General features: G+C 42.5%; 1 protein-coding gene across 10 annotated transcripts in view; it reads left to right on the top strand.

The window, feature by feature from the left end:
* Nucleotides 1-221: 221 nt before the first annotated feature.
* POLR1H (RNA polymerase I subunit H) overlaps nucleotides 222-20,613 on the top strand; it is a 344,054-nt gene continuing 323,662 nt past the window's right edge. Inside the window, exons 1-2 of one of the 10 annotated variants that reach the window (XM_044072102.1) lie at nucleotides 222-318; nucleotides 1,943-2,082. In XM_044072102.1, coding sequence (XP_043928037.1) covers nucleotides 1,953-2,082 — 130 coding nt within the window. In that variant the 5' untranslated portion in view covers nucleotides 222-318; nucleotides 1,943-1,952. The other 9 variants (XM_044072103.1, XM_044072104.1, XM_044072097.1 and 6 more) reach the window with 9 other exon arrangements.

The raw sequence follows: 20,613 nt of genomic DNA, 5'->3' as shown, positions 1-20,613 counted from the left end.
CCACTGCATTGCGCCTGCCATTTGAACACTGACAGGTCTCTGCTCCGTGCCATTGCAGCACTCATGTCTCAAGTGACGTTACTTGACGTGAATGGTTAAGTGAAGCGGAGCACCCATCAGGCTGTGGGTGCATTTATTTAACATGGATCTATGCTTTATTTTTTTAGAGCAAACAACATATTTCATTGCTCTAAAATCAAATATAAAATTGTTGAAAAAGCACTTCTCCAAGCACGGTGCCCTAGATGCTCGCCAAGTTGGCCTGTGTTTAAGTCTGGCCTTGGTTATGTGACACTAAATATCTGGATTTGGGAAAAGGCACGATGATATATATGCCCGTGTTCCTCATGCAGATGTTTATATTACACTCATTTATATGTTTAATTACACACGTGGAATACATATGAGTTCTGTGTATAACAAGTGAAATACCATGCACTGTAGGTTTAAGGAGCAAATATCAGGGTTGGCAAAGAACAAAACTGTGAACTGAGTGTTGTACTTTTTCTTATACAAACCGAACCTCCACTTCCGTTCGTTTATCAGTTTACAGTTACTGTTTGCCGTTGGTTTCAGTGTGCTGTGCTAATTGCTTTAGTTATCTATTGTTTTTTTATGAATGGGGTGTTTCTTGGTTTGCTGTTCTAGTTCTGAGACACCTTTTAATCTAGTGGTATATTGAGGGTTATAGTAGAATGTATTAATTGTATAATTTAGCAACATTTTACATTTAGGTTGGTTTAAGTATTTAAACTCTGATCTGGTTGCCAGCTGCTTTTTTGTAATTGACTAGTTTAGTACATTTTTATTCTTTTAATTTTTCATGTTAGCAATGCATTTATTTTATAGAGGGATACGTGTTATTTGGGGAAATGTGTATTTGGGAGCGCTTTATAATCTCGAAATACTGAAATGTCGAATTTCAGTATTTCGAGACTATAAAGCCGAATGTTTACAATAGCGAAAGTTCATAATGGCGAATAATATCTCGAATTCGCCGTTATGACCTTACGCTACGTAATGTCCGGGATTGTGTGTTGATCTAGGTGTAATGTTTTGTAAAAGTTTTGAGTGGGAGTTCGTGTATGTGAGTGTGCTGATATGTTTGTGTCTGTGAGGAACTGGAGAATGTGCGTGTGAGTTTGCTTTTATTTCCTGTTTGTGCGATCTCGGAGGTGGGGCTTGCCCCCCTGCTTATGTGTGTATGAGTTGTGTATGTATGTAGTTTTGTTTGTTTATGTTGCGATGTGGTTGTTGTGGTGTATGTATAGTGTAGTGTGTGCGGTTTGTTAGGTGTTTTGAATTTCGCGGTTTTGTTTGTGTTTTGTGGATTCGGTTTCATGGTCTCGAGATACTGAAATTCGATATTTCAGTATTTCGAGATTATCAAGTGAATCCGTGTATTTTGGGTGTGCAGTATGTGAACTTGGCTGTTTTTTTTTGTTTGTTTTACACTAATGTGGAAAATGTTCGCGTTTATCGTTTCTGTTAAAGTAGTTGTAGTTTTGAGTATGGGGTAATCTAGGTGTGATCTGATGTTTTGTGCATTTATGTCGGTATTTTGTTAACTTTAACTATGTTTTTTAATGAGTAATTTAAAAACTGACAGGTTTAGAGGGTACTGACAACGTGCTCACGAGTGTGAGTAAACACTTGTATACAAACTGTATCAGATACATATCTTTCTCATACCCTTTACCTCCGAACCATTTGGGTAGTGTATGCACTTTTGATTACTTTGCAACTATTCATCTATCAGTCTGTCGGTTTGTTAATGCTATTTGTAAATATAAGCCTGTGTGTAAATGTGTTTTTGTGTACATACATATTGTATTATTTTATTGTTATGTTGTTGTTTTTGCAGCAGGTTATCCTTCTGGGGATAGCTGTAAAAAAGATTACTTGAAAATGATAACGTGTCTTTTTGATCATTCTTCACTAGATTGCCAAAAATGGCTAAGGAACGTTCCTTTTTCCAGTCTGAAACTGATTTCTGTCCAGAGTGTGGCACCATTTTGCCACTGCCAGGCCTGAAGGACACCGTTGTGTGTAGGCGCTGTAACTTTAGTATTGATGTGCATGGTAAGTTTCTGGCAGCTTTATTTCTGCTGTTTTTCTGACTCTCTGAAGAATGCTGTAGGCTTGTGCAAGGTGTATTTTCTTGGTTTGTTCACTTTTCGAATGCCTAGGTTTAAAACTGTTTTGACACACTAAAATCATTAATTTCAGATGAAATGTTCATATGCAAAGGAGATTTTTGTTGTTCAGCATTATTTTTCAGCAAAAATGCATTAATGTTAACATTTTACTGTTTCATCCATGTAAAATTTTCTTGTAAGCAAACTCTTCTCTGTAAATGGGATCTGGTGAATGCCATGAGATTAGGGACCATCTTCCCTGCATTTGTATACATATATGAAGAGTAGGGATTTTTTTCTGAAATAAATAAGTAAATATATATCGATGGGACATTGCAACTTTGAGGTTGTTGGTTATTGTAAAATCACTTGTCATCCGTAAGCTTATCAAAATGCCAAAATGGTGAGGTAGATGGTTGCTTGAACTGAAAGTTAGGTGCATGTCTGGAAAATGTATGTTCATTATTTACAGTGTCTCGGTAGCATTTTTGAGTTATCTGCATAGGTAACCCAGTTCAGGTCAGCTTTCAAAAGCTCAGATTGGCTGAGTGTATTCTGAGAGGGAAGTCTTCATCTGTCATAGGAAGTGTGTGTCAGTCTTGTTCTGCTATACAGAGAAGAACGTCCTCTGACTCTTCATTGGATCCAGTGCTGAATTTTCCAGCTTACTGCTCAGATAAGCCCCATTTGGGGACCCCCTTCCTCTCATTTCATTATTCTCCTTTTAATGTTATGTTTATTTAAAAAATATTTATTTTAATGCTTTATTTGTCTACAGCAGTCCCTGTAGGAATTTCTGCTTGTAGTAGTGTTGACTTGACTTGTGCCTTTTGATAAATGCTTGCTTTTACTGTTTCTCAGAAAACTTCTCAGTATTTCTCTCAGAAGTGTAGTGTGTATGTGAGCTGTTGGATACTAGGGACTGTCTCCTGCAGTCTCTTTAGTGTTACTGTGCTTTATTTTCATTTTTTGACAGGAAAATATTCCAGAACGTGGATTTGTTCAGCATTTTTACATTATTTACACTGTCTCTGCTTTGTGTTTTGTTTAAGCATCAGATTGTGATTTTACCACATATTATTTGCCTGTACTGTGGAGATTTTACTCTCTCTGACAAGAAAATGTAAATTGCTACCAAATATTATTTTATAGCAATTTAATGTGGTTAAAGTAGGTAGAGCAAATTTTTAACAGTGGCTTGGCACATTGTTTGCTGTGTTATTTGGACTTTAGGTACTGGAAATTCTTTGTTCTGTCAGTTGTAAAAGACTTTTAAACATATTGTCCAATTATCAAAAAAAATGTCTGAGTTTAGATTTGTGGGGACATGCTTATTAGAAACGTTTAAGTACTTATTCTGATACTTATCCAGTAGTCAGTTTATTATTCTGGCTGGTGTTCTCTCCCTCCTTACTTGATGGATCCTAACTCTGGTTACCCCCCCAGTCAAATCTGGTTGCACCTAAAAAGAGAACAAAATAAAAGTTTGCTTTAGCCTATGGTTAGTGGTTCTGTCTGGGCCACTACTTGGCCCACAGACCACTTACCTCTTTTGCCCCTTCTCCCTCTAGCGTAACTTTGCTAGCCAGTGTGGAATGGAGGTTTGACATCCTCTGAGGTTGTTCCAGTACCTGGCACAGGTGTGGGAGATCTAGACAAGTGAAGGAGTAGACTGGGTTGAGGGACCCCCCCCCTTGCCAGACATAATACCCCCAGATATTTTATCTAGTAGTGAAGTCCACGCGAAAAACAGAAGATTCATAATGCATCTGATCAGATTATAGCTGTAAGGCTGTTGTGATTTCCTTGGCTAACAGTGCTCTGCAGACAGCTAATTCTGGTGGTTGTGTTTCCCATACATGGTTCTAGTACTAGGTTGGCTAGAGACTTTTTTTGTTTTGGAGAATGATGAACAATCTGAGGACAATGATTTTCCTAGTTGACACTGAATCCAGACACTTTGATTTTTCGGAATGTGGACCTGAGCTCGAGTCCAAACTTTTCAATTTACCTCAGATGATTGCTAGATTTAGAGATGGTTTTGCTTGGGAGAAGTCGGGAGCAAACCAGATCTAGGCAGGGCATGTGATCTTGTAGAGGATGAGATGCTTAATTCTGCCCCCCCCCCCCTTTTACCAGTCTTGGAAAAAGTCTTGTGGCCTCAGCTGTGATAGGCGTCTCTCTTTTTTTCAATTGACTGCTGACCCAGCTGTGGTCTCTGCAGCTGCCTGCTCAAATAAAAGCTTTGTGTAATTCAGGGGTCTATATTATAACAGCAAAAGCCAGTTTCAGTGAATATGTAAATGTCGACACATATAGCGCGAACCGCAAATACATCAAAAGCCCTAAACCGTGAAATTCAAAATCTCAACTGGCATAGTTGGCCAACTCCACCGCTCACTACATACTACGCACCCAAACAAAATAAATAAATCACATACATACACTAACCGAAACACTACTTCTAACTCTACAGTAAAGCACCAAAACCCTACTTCTAACCCTACACTAAACCTTACTAAACCTTACATACATTGCCTGTCTATGCACTTACCTTAACCCCACCCTAACCCTAAGGTCCATAATTATTGCACACTTACCTTATGGAGTTATACTGCAGATGGGCCAACCATGACAATTCGACATTTCCTATTTCGCGGTTTTGGACGTTCACTGTACTTGTGGTTCGCACAATACATGTCGACGTTTATGTATTCTCTGAAATGGGCTTTCGCAGTTCTGATGTATATCCCTAATTCAATGCCCTTTGATAAAGAGGGAAAATGGTTAATCATCAGGGTAAAAGGATGTTTCTTTCTTGTAATCCAACCTTTAGAATGTTAAATTATGAAGGCTGTTTGTGGAAATTTAATTTACAGTATGCATACAGTTTGGAAGATTTTGCTACATCCTTACCTGCAGAGAAACAGTCTTGTACGAATGAAATTGTTTCTAATTTGACTCTGGTTTTGAAACATGCTTTGAAAGATGCGCTTGAGTCTGTAGATACAGTCTCAAGAAATGCTGCTGTTTCTCTTCTATTAAGACTGTTTGCTTTATTATGGAAAAAGAACTTCTCTGATTTATTTATAAGCCAAACGTTAAATGTAACTTTAAATTTTGAATTGGTGTTTTGGCCCTTTTACACTGATTCTGAAACAGTGGGATGATTGAGGCAAATGAATGTATGGGTTATCTAGGATGTCCAAGTTTTCTCCAAACAAGTGATATCCTTCAAGGGGCAGAGTAAACAAAAAATCTCAGGAAAACAAGTCAGGTATCCAAAAGTATATGTCAGGAGGATAATTCTTCGAAACCAAACAAGAGGGGTTCCTTTCTGAAAAAGAATCAACCCCTTGCAAAGGAATGAGTATACCTCTCCCCCTCCTGCCCTTCCTTCTCTTCTACCTGCTCACAGGCTCTCTCTCCGCCCTGCCACCTGGCCATAAGTAGTCTCAGACAAATGGGTTCCGGGATTAATTCGGAGAGTGTACACTTGACAGTGGATAGAAAATCCTCACCCTTTCTGGGGGAATTCCCTCACACCCACCAGGTCAGACAGAGCTGTTTTCTCCAGTGCTCTTATCCCATGGTAGAAGCAGAGTCCTATCAAGTGCCTGCAATGCACAAAGGCAAAGGATTTTTCTCCAGAATCTTTTTGGTGCCAAAAAAATGAGTACTACTAGAGACTCGTCCTAGATTTGTCCTTTCTAAACAACTTTGTAAAAGTTCTGAAATTCAAAATGCTCACCTTACAGTAGTTGCTAGAGTTGCTTTCAGACCACTGTTTCATGGTGACTCTAGATCTCAAGGACAATTGTCATATTCTTATTGCTACCAGTTTCAGGAAAATTGAGATTTGCTGTGTCTGGCTTACATTGTCAGTTTTCTGCACTACTCTTTGGGCTACCTATTGCACCTTGAGGGTTTCAAAGTGTCTGACCCCAGTGTTTGCCTATTGCAGAACCCTACGCATCCACATTTTTCCTTATTTAAATAACTTGATTATTTTTGAAGTTTCTGTATCTAGGTGCTTGGGGTCCTAAGGCATTCCCCCCTTTCCCACCCGGGCTTCAAATTGAACCTTCAAAAGTCCTTCACACATTTTTCAGTGAATTACTTTCCTGGAGTGTTAAAGTAAAAGGATGGCCTTCCTACCAGAGGACAAAGTTCTGACTTATCAGGGCACTTTCTTGGATGTCTGTCTCTGCATCTCCTAGATGTGAAGTTGGCAAGAAAGTTCCTTAAAATACTAGGCCTTATGGCATCAGTGATCCTAATGATACAACTAGTGAGACTGCTTGAGAAAAATTCAGTGGCACTTGAAATTGTTGGACCCAGCACCTTTTTATCCCTTGGATTTCCAGGTACTGATACTGGGATTTGTGAAACAGGAACTGCAATGGTGGAGGGATCAGCTGTCTATGAATGCAGGACTCCCTTTCTCTCTTCAGACACCAGTCCAGTCGGTCTAGCTGGACTCTAGATTTTGCTTGGGAAGCAGTGTTCATGGGAGTTCAAATGCAAGGGTTCTGTGGACCTCAGGACACACTTAAACATATAAACATGAAATAGATGTTGGCAGTGATTCATGCATTAAAAGTTCTTCACCACTTTTGGACTCCGGGTCTTCTCCTAATGGTCATAGACAACACTACTGTGATGTGGTACCTGAACAAGTAAAGGGTTGCCTTCTTTGCTGGTTGGACGTGATGTCCTGAGAACTTTCTCTGCAGGCAGCATTCTCTGCAGGCAGCATTCTCTGACTTCACAAGCCTCATACATTTCCTCAGAGTAAAACACAGTGGAAGACAGACTAAGCAGATCCTGGGCAGACTTTCATGAGTGGAAGCTCCATGTTGAAGCTTTCCAGGACGTGATCGTGATATGGGGATCACCTCAAGTAGATCTCTTCACTTCCTTTTAAAACAGACAACAGAAAAAAAATCTGTTCATGACATTCTTGCAGCCATGACTGGAAGACTGATAAATTGACATTCCCAAGGTCTTGAATGTTCCTGTATGCATTTCTACTTTTTCCAGTGATTTCCAAGGTACTTCAGAAGATTTAAAGAATTAAGAACGATCATTGTGGTAACTACTCTTTGGCCCAGGCAAAGTTCCTTTTGCTTTTAAAATGGAATGTGTCAAAGGCAAGTACCATAGGCTTCCTCCCAGACTGTATCCGCTCACACAGCATTGCCACAGGCTTCCTCCCAGACTGTATCTGCTCGCACAGCATTGGGATGAATGGTGCACCCTAGCTTAGAGCAATTCAACAGACAGCTTGGATGATTTTGTTTTGATACTGTTTAGGCACTAATTCCATGAGGATGTACAGCAGGTATTTAAAGCGACAAGAAAACCTGCAACTAGAAAATCTTAGGTTTACAAAGCAGAAGAGTTTTTTTTTAATGTCATGCCTAGCAGATAACAGAGGTCCCGAAAGGGTTTCAATCCCTCTGGATTTGTGTGTGCTACTTGGAGATGGTTTGTTATGCTTCTATCAACATGCATCTTGTAGCCATCATAATTTGTCTGCCCATGGACCCCCCCTTGTTTCGTCTCTTTGTGGTCTTAACAGTTTATGAAAGGAGTGTTGCATGTTTGACACCTTGAAAAAAAATCCTCCTTCCTGAGATCTCAACTTTGTTTTGAAAAATTGACCTTGCCTCCTTTTGAACTTGTCTGTCAGGCTGATTTATGGTTTGTAACTTGGAAAACTGTTTTATTAATTGTTATGACATCTGCAAGGCAAGTCTCTGAGCTGCAAGCTCTCATGTTGTGCTAACCCTATCTGATTATTTACAAGGACAGCGTTGCATTATGCACTAATCCATAATTTAAGCCTAAAGTTATTTCTAAGTTTGCCTTGAATGTAGCAGTCAGTGTCCCAATGTTCTATCCTGACCCAAGGAACAAGGGAGAAAAAAATTCTGCATACCTTGGATGCACACCGTCACTGTGACAGAACAAAATCCTTTAGGAATGCTGAGCAGCTTTTTATCTCCAAAACAGGCTAAGAAATGTCAACCTCTCTCTAAGGAAACTATTGCACAATGATGTTCCTCTGCTCTTATTTTCTGTTACACCCACCTTGGCAAATCTCTTCCAGGCAATGTTAAGGCTGACCTGACTAGGGCCTTGTCTCCTTCAATGGCATATAGGAAAGGGATGGTCTCTAGAATCGTTCTGCTGGGGCAGCAAACAAGTCCTCTGTCCATACCTTCACAAAGCACTAAAAATGGATTCCTTTTCGAGGTCCAGGGCAGGCTTTGTGAGGATCATTCTCCAGGGACTCCTGGATCTTTATCCTTCCACCTCTCAGCTAGGGTAAGCTTAGGGAATCTGCCAGTAATGTCACTGGGGGAATGGGAATACTGAACACAGTACAGTTGTGTAAGTGCTACTTACCTATAACAGTTGATGTTCAAATTCCTCAGTGGCACCACCTATCTGCCAGCCCTCAGATTGTACATAGTGATTGTATGTAGTTGATGCAGGTTTCAACCTGTTTCTGTTGTTGGATTTGTTTTTTTTTTTAATATGGTATTGTGATTGGCTGTGAATTTACTCTTCCTAGATGATTCAGGTTTTAGGTACTGTCCTGTCTTTTGTGGATGCGACAAAGCATGAACACTCACTCCCTGTGACAGCTGAAGGCTTCTCTCCCAGGATATGCTCAGCCAATTAGCTGTCACAGGAAGACCAGAGGTAGGGGAGTCTGAGCTTTTGAAAACTGGATAATACTGTCTTACTTTGGCAGATAACCCAAAATGCCATTGAGGAATTTGAACATTTGCTGTTGTAGGCAAGTAGGTCTTGCGCAACTATGTTTTATCTTTAAAATTTCTTCAAACCTGCATGAATCCTTCAAGAAGGTGACTGATCTTGATTTCGTCATCAGCCCCCTTTTTCCCATTTTCTACATGAGGTCGGGGTATTTTGTTAACTGTCACCAACTCTCTTGACTCAGTGCCACACTCCTGCCGCCTTCTACACTCGTGCATGACTGTTGCAGATCTGCTTTCACACAATCCCTCCCCCTCTTTGCTGGACGTCCTCCTTCCTCTTACCTTCTTCCTGTCTGTCCCAAACCTTGATCTTGATTTGCTGATGCTAAACTAGTTGCATCTTTGATTAATTAAGACTAAATTAAACTCAAGACCATTTGAATGATCCCACTAGTGATTTAAAAAGGAACTTTACAAGAAGTCCGTGTCAGCAGTAACATTTCTTAAATGTGAAAATTATTTTTACACTATTTTGGAATCTCAAGCCTTCAGTGCCCTGGAAACAGGAAACTTCAGATGTTCATTGTTCTCACTGCTGCAGTAGCTTGTGGGTTGTTTCCTGACAAGAATACAGCAACTGGCCAGCTTCCCAAAGCTCCAATCCCCTCCCACACAGGCTTCCTCGCTGCTTTTAGGCTAGGCCTGTTCAGAGGGAACTGTATAAGCAGCCAGAGTGACTAAAATCTGTAATACTTTATTTTTTGATGCCTTATGAAGAAACATCGCTGAAGCTTTAGTGGAGTGGCAGATGGCTCTTCAGCTCCTTTTTCTGACTGATAAGTCTCCTTTGGGGAACCCTTCCACACACAAAATATTTTAGTATATGAAGTAGATGACATAATTGTAAGGAGTCGGATGGAAGGACAGTGCAACCACTTGGCCTGAGATCCACAGTCTGCTATTCAGGAGGAGGACGACAAGCTAGAATTTTTTTTACCATTTAGAAACTTAATTGAATTATCACTTGTGACACAGGCAAATTCACATCTATACAAAAGCAAGCAAATTGTATCAGCAAGTTCATGTTTACAAACATTACACTTCATGTACATTGCTATACATCATACAACCCAAGCAACACCACACAAGCTATTCAATGCCTGTCCCCGATTTTCTCTCTTGACGACACAGGCAGTCATACATTTCCTTACAAATGAAACAGTCCATACCAACACAATCCCAGCCACAAGCACTCCATATCACAAACCTCACTTGACACACTCCCAATTGCAAATGCCACACATCACTCACAATCCACCCAGTCACTTTCAGTCAAACACCACAAAAGCCTATTCAAGTCCTTCTTCCCTTCAAACCCCATTCCTCCCCTGTACGCACTTCCCCACAATTCACACCCACCATGCAGCCTGCTCCCAACCCCCTACAAAGATCCCAACTCCAGCTGCCACACCTCTGTCACTATATTCACCACCTCTAGGACAGCTGGCCCAGACCTTGACCTCCATCCTCCAGCAACTACACCCTGACAACTACCACAATCAGACACTGTAAGGTCCCACCGTGTCCAGACAACTGCAGCTCTGCACCACTGCCCAGAAAAATAGTTTCCCTTATCACACCAATCCACTTCCCCAGCATCCCTGACAGTGCATCCCGCAGAGAATCCCTAAAGTCCACCACCCGACTGCACCTCCAGGAAACACGTCCCCAGTTACCTCTTCGCTCCCTGCCATACCTCCAACATCAACCGTCCACCCAAGCAAAAACCTTCCGGAGTCTACCCACGGTACAGAAACGTCATACAAACACCTCCAGGCAAAAATCCCAAATCCTCCAGATTCCGCTGCATATACTAGAGACACAGATATATCTTCCCACTGTTTCCCTGTGAACCGCCTACTCAGTCTTTCTTCTCACTGTTTCCCTGTGAACCGCCTACTCGGTCTTTCCTCCCATTCCCCTCCAGCCTCCCCCGACTGATTCCCACACTGTGTGACATTCCGTATGCTACACTAATTATTCCTTCCCCAGTGGCAGCCCCTGTTCTCAACTCCACCTGTCACTCTCGTGTCCAGGACCCCCCCCTTGCCCACACTCAAACCCAATCCCCGACAAGGAAGGTAATCTTCAGCCTGCAGTCCAAACAAATTCCCGGCTACCTCCCATTCCATCATCCCTCTTCCCTAAAACCATCCGCTCCCAACACCTTTGGTTCCCTCACTAGTCCTCTCCAGTAAGCCCCGGACCCCCCCCAGCTTACTGTCCACATCCCCAGCTACAGCGATCCCCATCGGTAGAAACTCCACTCTTCACTTCCATGCTGGCTCATCTCCCAGAACACCCTCTGCTACTCCACTGTTATAATACTCTGTATTACCATTGTCATTCTTCCTAAAGACCTGCATCCAAAGTCCCAGCCCCTCCCCATCACCCACCATCTTGAACCACAATACTTAGTTTGTGCTATGTACAGGAGCCCCAACTATGTAGCTCCAAAACACCCCCCAAATCGGGCAATCCCAATCTGTCCTGTTCCACAGGAAGAACCAGCCCACCCCACTGGACTACTGCCATTCACCCTCGCAAACAAAGTCCCCCAGCCTTCCAGCCACCATACACAACTTCTCCTGTGGTCAATAAAAGCATGCCTGACCCGTGCTCAAGACCAATGGGACAAAAAACATTCCAACCACCCACATCTCACTATCCATATCCACGCAACAAAGCTTCCATTTTCTCAGTCTCAGCACCATTTTTTGTCTAGTCTCCTCCCACACATCCCCCAGATGCCACACCAGAATCGCCCCCCAATCTATACCCCTAAGTACTCCATTCTATTATGTTGCCACAAACGTGGACATTGCAGAACCAATTAATTTGTGGGACCTACCTACTGCTATCACCGTTGTAGTAGCCTCCCCAATCCTGCATCCTGAAAAGATATGAAACTGTCTCAAAATATTCCACAACACTGCAGTGTCCCTTTCTGGCCCTATCGGGCACAAAACATCATCCGCAAACAGAGCCAGCCCTTCCCGACTATCACACCAACTAAACCTCCGAATTTCTGAGTTTCCCGTCCTCTTTGCCAGTGGTTCCAAGCAGTGCAAACAACAAAAGGGAAAGAGGACAACCCCACCCGGCTCCCCCACTCGAGCAGAAACTGAGAGGAACCCACCCACCTTAATCTCTGCCTCTGATCCCCCCCACACATCCTCCCAATCAACCTCATAATTTTCTCAGGAAATTCAAATGCCTCCATTGCCCCACTCACAAAGTCCCATCCCACTCCGTCAAATGCCCTCTCTGCATAAAGACCCACCAACAACATTGACAGCCTCCCACATTCTGCCTACTTCTGGATCACCAGTGCCCCACCAATGTTGTCAAATGCCTGCCTCCACTCCACAAAACGACATACAAGCTAGAAATATTGTTGAAATTGTGGTGAGCGAGAGGCTTCAGAAGGCAGTGAGGGATGTAATCGGAATTAATGACACTCACAGCAATTAGACTCCGGCATAATGTTTGGGCACTATTCATAATCTCAGCTTACACTGCACAGCAGGCTTGTGATATTGAAGAAAAGAGTGCATTCAGACAGCAGTTGCAAGACCTACTAGATAAAACAGGACAACTTGAATTGGAGACGATAATGGATGACTTGTATGCACATATCTGGGCAGACAGAGCAAGGTATGATGACTGCCTGGGTCCACATGGGTGTGGGCAACAGGAATAAAGGAGAGGCCATTCTAGACTTCTGTCTGGCAAATGGCTTAATAGTAGCCAATACATGGTTCGGAAAAAGAGACTGTTACAAGATCCCATACAGGAGTGGCCACCATGCAACTCTGGTAGACTTCCTCCTAAAGGGAACTGGGATAGAATCAATCAGCAGTTACAAAGTCATCCCCAGCAAAACTGTTGACCCACAGCATAAACCACTGGTTGCCACAATCGGCTGCAAGCAGTGGTCAGAGAAGGCTTTAAGATCAACATAGACCAAGCTGAAATCCTGGAAGTTGACTGGAGAGAGAGAGAGAGAGAGAGCACAGCAGTTCCTGGAATTACTCATGGCTCTTGTACCTTAGGTAGGTACTAGGCTATCGTCCCTGGGGCCTATATAAGCCTAGCGAAAAAGGTTCCCTGGCTTTCGCCACCCAAGAAAGTTATTTTCCTGTGCCCCTGTCAAGCAGTGCCACAGAAGTGATCCCCGGGGTGAATTCTCTATTTCCCATCCAGTCGTCAAGATTTTTCTTAGAGGGCCAATGAGGAGCTTTGCTTGACAGATGGATAGTTTGTTCAGGGTATGGGAAGTCTCTGGGACAGGAATCTATCCCTCCAGCGTGTCCTGTTTATTGTGGTGAGAAGGTTTAGGTCCTTAGAGCGTGTAACTCTGAGGGATTGGGGTTTCTTTAAGTGTAGCATGTCCTTTGACATAGCTTTGTATGTTGGGCAGAGATCGCCTCTGAGTAGGGGATATGCGACGGAGTAAAGCTGGAGTTTTTTGAGACTGTCTGCGTATGGAGGAAGGACGGTCTGCGTATGGTAGGAATATGAGCAAATGGGTGGAGTTGAAAGTAATGGCAGTGCCTCACAGCTGCATGTGTGAGGATTACAGCCAGGTATGGTAGTAAGGTATGTAAGGAAAGCTGGTGGTGGACTGCAGAAGTCCAGGAAGTCATCAAAAGAAGAGTGCAGAAAAAGTGGAATATTGGCTAAAACGTTGTCTTTCTCATAGTGCCTTTTGTAGGCAATGCCAAACTGAAAGTACTTCCGGCATAGCAAATCAAAACCAGGACAATCTAAAGGTGTTACTGCTCAATGCTAGGAGTCTAAATAAAAATATTGCACTCCCTAGAAGTTTGTCACCCTAAAGAATGTTGATGTCTGTGCAGTCACTGCAGTATGGTTTAAACCTTTGGAGAACACACCAGCAGTTCATGGTTATAATGGCTACCACACATATAGACCAGTTACTAAACGCAGGGGCTAAAGGTGGTGTCTTGATTTTACATCAAAAATAAATATACCTAAAGGCTGGTCAGACAGGACAATGCACTTGAGCTTCCCCATGTTTAAATCACCATAGGCAAAATCCAATGCAACTTCCTTGCAAGCTATAGATCCCCCTCTGTGAGCTAGAAAACCCCATACCATGTATTTAAACTTATTGTAAACATTCACCATCCAACCCAATACCATATTTATGGGTGACTTTAATTACCTCACTATTAACTAGGAATCCAGTGACACCAAACATGCAGGCACAGAGATTCCTGGATTTTTTAAACATAAACTCCCTGGACCAGATTCAGTACACCAACAAAGGGAGCAAACATACTGGATCTGGTCAACACTAATATGGGACAGTGCTAAACACCTAGTGTAATGTCCTCTGTGGTTAGGTCAGACCACAAAATGGTTTCCTTTGAAGTAAAAGTGAAACCTGGAACCCCATGTAACGCTGGAATATTCCGGGACCTACTGTAAGGCTAACTTTCTACTGGTAAGTGATTACCCAGCAAAATGTCAAGCCTCCATTAACCCTGAGAACTGCCTGAACTGTTCACAAAAACCCTCTATAAACATGTTAATAGCTGCATAGAGGCAGCTGTACTCGCCAGGAAGAAGTAAAAAACTGACTCAAAAACAAGCCACCCTGGGGAATCCCAACATCAATAGGCTGTATAACAGGAGGAAAATCATGGCAAAAATTAGGATGTGCAGCACCCAGCAGGAGAGCAGCATTGTCCTCTAAGGACCATGTCTACCAAAGCCACATTTAATGTAAAATTGGCCAAGGGCATCTTCATGACATTCTTTAGCTGTGTCCGCAGTCTCAAAGGCAATTCACAAATGTCCTTCCATTTAATTGTTGCAATATTCATTACAATAGAAATCCCTTGTCAAGGGCAGCCCAATGGCCGTCCAGTATACCAAAGCCTTTAGGTTGCGTTAAGGTATGCCATATGTCACACGTATGCTCCTTGCATAGCGTAGGGTATAAATGTGATGTCTGGACTTGGCATCCTCTGAACTTGGCATCCTCTGAACTTTGCCACCACTCTGAACGCCATTTCTTGATTGTCAGTCTGAATGCCTGTTCTGTTGCTGTTCACTAAGCCGTTTCAGATAAGTGCACCATTGGGTTTTTTTTTACCTTTATCTTTTGTATTGTTTGTGGGTTTCATGTCATCCAAGAAAGGTAAATATCAGTGTGAGAAACGGATTCCAAGTAAAGGTCATCACAAGCAGTGGTTATTTTGCCTTGGTGCTTCCCACGACCATATGTCTGTTCAGTTTGTCGAGCCTTTGTTTCTAAGACACACTGTAGTTGACTGTATTGTCTGGCTTGTATTTGGAGAACTGATGTTTTAAACTTTTAGCTAAAGACATGATGGAAAATACTTCCCGCTCAGAGGGACAGCCATCCATGAAGGCCAACAAATCTAGGTCAGATTCCTCTGCTGTGCAGCCTCCTCTAGACATCTCTGAGGCTAGTGAAAGCCAACATGATTGCCCAGCTCCGCAGTTGGATTCTTCTGAGACTGTTTTTAAGGCTGTCGTGGATTCAACCTTACTCACATCCTTGGAGGCCTTGCAACGTCCGCTTCGGATGTTTGTTGGAACCGTGACTGATTATTTCTGAGGGGCCTAGGGATGTTGCTGTGATTTTGGTCAGAGAGGAAATCCTGACTACTACTATTGAATGCCGTGCAGGGTCTGAGCCTTCTGAGTTTTTTATAAGGTGGACGTCCCCTTGAAGAAAAAGCAAAAGACTAAGCATATCTCTCCATCTAAGGACCCACAGAGTGAATGGCAGAATTCCATTTGGGGATTGTTTAATGCTTTGATGGCTTTGAAACCTCCTCATAGAGTTTCTGTTCCAGTTCCCCCTTGGTCCTTTACTCACCTTAAAAGACCCAGGGAACAGGATTCCTCTGAGGAGGAAGTGGATTCGTATGAGGAATCCCTTTCTTACTCATCTCGGATTCCATCTCCTTTAGACTATGGGGCTGAGGAAGAGGAATGTACTAATCCCAACACTCTTTTGAGGAAATTTCTTTTGAGGACATAATCTCTAGAATGATGGAGTTTAAATGGGATTATGCTTATGTTTCAGAGGTACAGAAGAGTTATTATGAGTTCCTGCAAATGGACTCTCCTAGGCCTTCTGTTCCTCCTATTTTGGCTGCTTTCTTGGATGCCTTTTCTGCTGCTTCTAAGGCTCCTGATTCTCAGCCCCCTGCTCCCAAGAAGCCTGATAGGTTTTATAGGGTGTTCGAGGACTGTAAATTTCTATATAGGTATCTCACAGATGTTCTTCGTGGTTCACTGTTGCAGTCATTACACTTGGGTTATCCTGCTGGCAGGCTACCCTCGGTCGTCCCAAGTTCCAAAGTCTAGGTCAGTCGTCTGTTGCTGTCGTCTCTTCCCTGACGTCAGTGCGCCAGGGGTATAAAAGATGCTGACAACGCCATTTTCTTCAGTCTTTCTTGCCGCGCGGTGCCCGAAGCAGAAGCAGTTCGCAAGTGCCGGTCGGCCGACTCCTGAGATTTTCGTGTTCGAATTTCAGATCCGAAGTCTTCATTAAAAGCTAAGTACCCCGTTGGGGAAAATTTTTCTTGCTCCAGACCGATGTCCGAAAGTTAATAATTGTATTTCTTGTGGGAAGCAAATACCTCATAAGGACTTTCACTCTTACTGTATTCCTTGCCTAGGCCCTGACCACGACGTTGCTAGCTGTCGGTTTTGTGCTAGATTTAACCAACGCACTATTAAGCGTCGGTAGGATTTTGCATTTCACTATTTTGGCAGAAGATTTAATTACACTATGCCGTCGAATAGCCATCCGACTACCAGAATTCACAAGAAACGCAAAGAGAAAAGGACAGGCATCCAAGGTCCAAAACCGACGATGAGGCTTCCTCTAAGCCAGTCACCGGTTCTCAGTGAGGTGCTTTCGCAGCCCCTGACGCCCGCTACTTTGGACTCGCAGGCCGTTACAGACTCCCACGTGGAGTCGATTAGGCCGCTGGAAGATCAGGGTATTGGACCTTCGGAAACAATTCCCTCAGATGGGTCTGGAGCCGCTGAGCAGGCATCGGCTTCTGAGGGTGTTTTCAGAACTACTCAATTATTCATTAAAACGACTCCGGCTACAAAGGCAAAGACAAAAGCACCTTTAAAGACAAAGAAACAAGTACAACAGCCTCATGGTCAGGCCTCCATGCCCAAAAAATAGATGCTCAAAATGGCCAAAGACTTAATTACTTTGATCAGGAGTTCCCATCCCCCTCCTGATAAAAGGCCTAGGCAAGAGACAAAATATGAATCTTCAGATCAGGTTTCCATTTCTTTTGATTCTTCTTCTGATCAGGAATACTCTCTTCCTCCCTATGAGGATTCTGATGCTGAAGAATCTATCCCTTCAGCCTCTCCTCCCGAGGATTACTCTTTTGGGGAAACCTTCCATACCATGAGGGAACATTTCCACTGGGAGAGCCAAGATTATTCAGAATCTAAGAAAAGGCTCGGAGACTTCCTTTTACTCCCACAACACAGGCCCCTAGCTATTCCACCTGTGTTGGACATTGTAGATGTATTTTCAGAGTCCAGTCTGACCCCTGACTCCTTACCTCCAGCTCCTGTTAAGCCGGACAGGTGCTACTGGGTCCCTGACTCTCATAAATTCCTTTTCAAAAACCCTGCTGCTGACCCTGAAACTATCTCTCAGGGCCCCAAAGGGGTCAAGGCTTCCACTGCAAAAAAACCCTACTCCCTCTGACAGGGATTCTAGGGCTCTGGACAGATGGGGAAAAAGATTTACACTTCTGCTACCTTGGCTATAAGGGCTTTAAATTGCCAGTTTCATATGCTCAAATATCAGCAATATGTTATGTCACTGCTTAAACAGAAAATGTTGATAAATTCTGAATGTGCAGAAAACAAAGAAATGCAGGATTTATTGCATGCAGCTGAGCAAGTTGGAAAGCATACTTTGCAATGGGTTTTGATTCTTTGGAGGCCTCCTGCAGGGCCGCTGTCACGGGTTCTGTCATTAGGAGGCATGCTTTGTTTAAGGAACAAAATCTACCAGATCGTGTTAAAGCAAAATTTAGATGCTCCATTACAGCATGATACTTTGTTTGGTGTTAAAGCAGAAGAGGTGTTAAAGAAAATGGAGGACAAAGCTAAATCTATGCAAACAGTCAAGGATTTCTTACAGGTACAGCCTCCAAGATTTAGCAGACACTGGCCTACAAAGAATTGGTCCTTTCCAGTGTCAGACATACCACAAAGGGGCAGATGCAGATGCCCAAGAGGCAGATCTCAGCCCCAAGGTTCATACAGGTCTAAACAATGGGGCACTTCTACCTCCAAAAGTGGAGAAGACAAATCGCAGCCTTACAGGAAACCGTCCCAATGACTTCCCCTTGCCTGCGCCAAGCACTTATCTTCTGGCAGCACCTTTAGGGGGAAAACTAGCACTTTTTTCTCAAAATTGGCACATAACCTAGGACAAATCGGTCTTAGACATGGGGTCACAGGGCTTCAAGTTTCCCTTTCATACCCTGCCAAGGGCAAACGGTTGGCCAGACCTACCAAAAAACCAATGGGCAGAGGCATAAAAACAAGTCTCATCCCTCATGGACATGAGCGCCATTCAACAAGTACCAGAGCAAGAGCAGGGGCAAGGATTTTATTCAAGACTGTTCTTGGTACCCAGAAAGGACAAAGCCTGGAGACCAATACTGGACCTATCTATTCTAAACACACATCCGGATATACCAAAATTCAAAATGTTGACTTTACAGCAGCTTCTGCCCATACTGGGCAAGAAGGCTTGTGACTTTAGACCTAAAAGAGGCATACCTGCATGTCCCAATCAGACTAACATGCAGAAGATACCTCAGATTCAAAGCTGGCTCAATGCACTACCAATTCTCTGCACTGCCCTTTGGCTTATCTACTGCGCCCAGGGTCTTCACAAAGTGCCTGGCACCAGTAATTGCATTCTGCAGACAGAGGAATACAAATATATCCTTACTTGGACGACTGCCTCATACAAGCAGAAAACAAGGACATTCTACTATAGCATCTGGTGCTTGTAAAGAGATTACTACAATGCCTAGGGTACACAGTCAGTGAACAGAAATCAAAACTGGTACCCTCTCAAGAGGTAATATTCCTGGGTGCAAGCTTAAATACAACTGCCTAGATGGCTTATCTCACGTCAGACAAAGGCAGAATTCATCTGCAGCAACTCATAATATATTTTATGTACCTCAGAAACCTGAGCACAATCCCATTTAAAGGACTCCATCATCCTGGAGATCATGTCCCCAGAGGAAATCTCTTCAAAGGGGGTATCAGGACTGTTAGAGTCCTCTTCCTCTGATCCATAATCCAAAGGAGAGGGAAGAAGACTACAAACTAAAATAGAAAGAAATTATATAGAAAAGAGGAGGGGGGGTTGACAAAATAAGGGGACAATACGATTTTGGAAGCAGGCACTTAGAGAGAACAGCAACAACCATACAGAATATTATATGTATAAAGTAGAAAGAAAATATTTGAGAACTAAGCCAACACAGTAATGGAGAAAAGAGTTTTTACCAATAGAATGATTGTAAGCATGGACACAGAAAATACATAAGGGAAGTTGGAATTTACTGGTGATAATTAGCAAAGGAATAAATAGGGATGAAATAATAAGGGGCAGAAAAGTCAAAGTGGAATGAGGCCAAGCAGAAGCTGGAGATTGCCTTTCCTACCAGGGACTGATAACAGAGCACAGGCATACAAAAAGGGATAGCGGAGAGTGTTAAATGAAAGGCCAGCTCTGCTTGAGTTTGTAGTCGAGTCTAGAACAGAATCTGCAATAAAAAGGGCTAATTAGAAGGGTATATAAAATAATGTATGGTATAAGAACCAATCAGTAGAGGTTAGAAAAGGCTGGGAAATGAAAACAGTAAGGACATATAAAACGAAACAATGAATGGATATTTTATGGTTCCCAAGTATGCAATGCAATTTAGTAGGTTTAGGATTTTTGCACAAAAGTGTTTGCTGAGGTATTTTTATACTCAAAGGAAACTTCAGAGAATTTTTTCACAGGTGAAAGTACACAAAGTTGAAAAACACGAGCCAAACACACACTAGAAGATTTAATGTAGCTCCATGAACTTAGCACTTTCACCATCCACAAATGGCATCATCAGAGTTGATAGGAGCCATTAACATGCATCATTTATACACAAATTAATTACTCAACCTCCAATAATGATCAAGTACATAATCAAAAAGCTACATACACAAAAAACTAAAACACTGTATTCATGCCAGACAAACAATAAAATACATACATATTTCTACCCAAGTAAAACACTGTCAAATTAAAAACTTTTTATGTATATGATATTAATGAATATATATTTGTATAATATATATGAAAATGAAAAAACTGTCATACATAAAATCTAGTTTAAAGTTTGTTTGCTCTTTATTTCAAGACTGGCCTAATAGATATATGGTCATTTAGACCAGGTAGAGAAATTGCGTTTAAAATAACCTGCCACTTGTATTATAATAGTTCAACCTTAAGGTTGTCACCCCCTCCTCTCTCACTAGGAACAACCCTATCAATCACAAAAAATATAAACTTCTTGTAATTGGGACAACTAACACTATGCATGTGTAGGGCATTGTGC

The sequence above is a fragment of the Protopterus annectens genome, chromosome 5.part0 (genome assembly GCF_019279795.1).
Source record: "Protopterus annectens isolate FY-2018-M chromosome 5.part0, PAN1.0, whole genome shotgun sequence".
In the NCBI taxonomy this organism is placed as follows: domain Eukaryota; kingdom Metazoa; phylum Chordata; order Ceratodontiformes; family Protopteridae; genus Protopterus; species Protopterus annectens.
Note: the sequence above shows the minus strand (reverse complement) of the source record. Positions and strands in the feature narration are given on the sequence as shown.